This window comes from Geospiza fortis, unplaced genomic scaffold (assembly GCF_000277835.1).
Source record: "Geospiza fortis unplaced genomic scaffold, GeoFor_1.0 scaffold102, whole genome shotgun sequence".
NCBI lineage: Eukaryota > Metazoa > Chordata > Aves > Passeriformes > Thraupidae > Geospiza > Geospiza fortis.
In genome coordinates, this window is record NW_005054373.1 from 3486579 (window position 1) to 3489470 (window position 2892).

Here is a 2892-nt window from a genome sequence, read left to right on the forward strand (position 1 = left end):
CCGGCGCCCCCCGGCGCCTGCGGCGGGACCGGGTAAGCCGGGCCGGGCTGGGGCTGCCACCCGCGAGGAGTGAAACGGGCCCCGCGGCGGGACCTCCGCTGCCGGAACCGGTCGGTCTGTCAGGGCTGCCCGGTCGGGACATCGGGGGCCTGGACAGGGTTCCCGCGTCCGTCCTGATGCTAGAGGAGCTGCATCCCTTTGTCTGTATGTCTGGCTGCTTGCGGGCCTGATCCTTTCTGCCGTCTCCCATGCGTTGGGACTGCTGGATGGATTCCGCTGTCTGGGGAGGTGTCCGAGATCTTCGTGTCCGTCTGTCTGAGAAGGCTGATTCAATCCTTGTGTCTGTCTGGCAGTGCGAGGCTGACAGGATCCTTTTGTCCGTCTGTCTGATGTCCATGTTTCTCTGTCAGCAAGAGGCTGATGAAATCCGTGTGTTTGTCCCTCTGAGGAGGCTGACGGGATCTCTTATGTCCATGTGTCTTGTGGGAAATGGGTGTAGCCCCTCCTTTTGTCTGTCTGTCTGAGAGGACTGTTGGAAATGCCACCTTCCTCTGTCAATTCAACGACAAGGATGAATACTAGACTGCAGGAATAGGCAGGAGAGAGAAGGGTGTTTGGACTGAGGTTGCAGTAATTTTTGAAGGGGACACACATTTTTTGAGGGGGTCAGGATTGCTTAAATCTTTACCTGAGAACTGGGTAAGACTGCCCATGCAGAATGCTTTGTGACTGTGCTTGTGGATTGTGTTGGATGCTGGCCTGGAATCCAGCTGTGGTGATGCAGAATGAGCCCCATAGGCAGAAGGGTGGGGAATGACTCTGGGACAGCCAGCAGAGCTTGGCCAGGGACTTGGAGGGTTTCAGTGAAGCGTGTGACAGACTCTTCTCTTCTCAGATGAGCCCTCTGCAGAGGGGAGGAACACTGTCTGCCCCCAGGTCAGGGAAACATGTCCCGTCGGAAACAGACCACTCCTAACAAAGTTCACTGTGAGTATGATGTTACGCAGCATTGTGGGACCCTTGCTCTGGCTGGGTTGTGGAGTGAGGTGGGGAGGAGTGGAATGATGGGAGTGATGGGAAGGGACAGCTTGTGGGGAATGGTGGTTACTCATCTTTTATCTTAGGGTGTAAAAGAAAAGAAACTGAGCTCTGTGCATCAGGGAAGCTGGCTGTGTCCTGGCATAGCAGGACAGGGGTAGGCTTGAACAGCTAATGCTGTGAGCATAGGTTTGTATATGCAGGGCCTGTAGCTGGGCTTTGCATTCACACTGTCAAAAGTACAAGTTAGAACACTAGAAAATGTGGCTTGAGGATCTGGCCTCTTGCTAGCAAAGGAAGTTCTAGGCAAGGTGGTTGGAGCATGCTGGCTAAAAGCCAGTGAGTCCTGGGTTTTGATCTTCATCCTACTACAGACTCAATTGGCTGGCCTTGGGCATGTTACTTAAGCTCACTGTACCTCAGTTTCTACCAGATGATGAAATAAAGCCATTTGCTCTTTCCTGTCAAGGAATGGGTGGTGGCCAAGTAAATTACAGGACAAATAACTGCTGTCTGCCAGATCATTCTTGAGCTGAGGTGGGTAAGATGGATCTCTGTTTCTCCATCATTGCCAAGGCCTAAGCATTTGTTTGACAGCGAAAGGGTTGAAGATGCTGTGCATCAGCACTTCTCATGGGCAGGCTACAGCCAGGCACCAGTGGAGCTGGGAGGCAGAGATGGAGGTTTGGCTGCAGAGGGGAAGGTGCACATGTACAGCTTTTGTTTGGCAGCAGAGGGAATTTGAGGGGCCTGAAATTATGCCCTTGTTCATACTCAGGTTTGTGGCTGGAAGCATGCTTGGAATTTGGGCCAGAATTAGGAAAACAAGTTTCCATTTCTGTAGATCTCTGAGAGCAAGGCTGCTGAGAGGGCCCTGTGTGTTTTTGGCTGCAGTAGCTGTCAGGAGTGTGAGACAGAGCTGAGTGCTGCAGCCCTAACACTGCCTCATTGCTGGTGCTGCTGGCTTGCATGTCTGTGTGTATGTGTGCTGCCTCTGTGCACAGGTACGCAACAGGCATCTGTGCATGCTGCTCTCAGTGCAAGGGGAAACTCTGGGCTGGAGCTGACACCTTGCACACTCGGTGAGTGCACTGGGAAGAGCTGTCTCTGCCTGGGACTCGCAGCCCCACTGGCTGGGCAGCTTGGCAGAGCCAGCTGAGCTGTCCTTGCTGGCCAGAGTGAGATTCTCAAGGAGTGTGGCTTGTGGCACCTGCATTGCCTTGTGCTCTCTGATTCCTGCTTCTGGTTGTTGGGTTCCACCGTGGGCAGAGTATAGATTTAATTTGTCTCATAGTACATTAATGACTTTGGAGTTGTTGTTCTTAGAGAAATTTGATATGTCTGGTATTTTATCCTGTGATGCCAGTAACATGCCTTGTGTCCACACACTTCTGCTTCTTAGAGTGCCCAGGTATTACTGCTGTTATTGAGCTCAGGTTTATGTCATGTATGCAATTAAGCTATCTTCCTTGGTCCGGAGTTGGGATTTCTTGAGTATGGAAACCAAGCACTACAGCAGCTCTAATTGTGCAGATAGAGTTTCCATGGTGTTTAGCTGGGTACTTTTCTGCACTTCACTGCATAAGGGCTGTGCTCTTCAGAAGCTTGTACTATCATATACAAAACTCTACGTATCACAAAATTCAGTGGTGCACTGTGTTCACGGTGAACATTGCTTTTTTATCTGCAATACAAATGATTGTATCTCCAGTCCTGGTTTTGGAGGAAGCTGTCTGACAAACACACTGCCAGGGGGCAGGAGGTTATAGCATCAGGTATGCCATGGAGTGGAGTTCTGGGACCTGTTCATCTCCTTTACATGCAGTACGTTGCTACAGAGCAACTGTTCAGCAG

General features: G+C 51.4%; 1 protein-coding gene across 3 annotated transcripts in view; it reads left to right on the forward strand.

The window, feature by feature from the left end:
- Positions 1-14: 14 nt before the first annotated feature.
- The window catches only part of ZNF821 (zinc finger protein 821), an 11648-nt gene continuing 8770 nt past the window's right edge, over positions 15-2892 (forward strand). For 2 of the 3 annotated variants that reach the window (XM_031060171.1, XM_031060172.1), the window contains exons 1-2: positions 15-32; positions 896-987. In XM_031060171.1, coding sequence (XP_030916031.1) covers positions 948-987 — 40 coding nt within the window. In that variant the 5' untranslated portion in view covers positions 15-32; positions 896-947. Of the gene's footprint in view, positions 33-895; positions 988-2892 lie in introns of those variants that run through there. The other variant, XM_031060173.1, reaches the window with a different exon arrangement.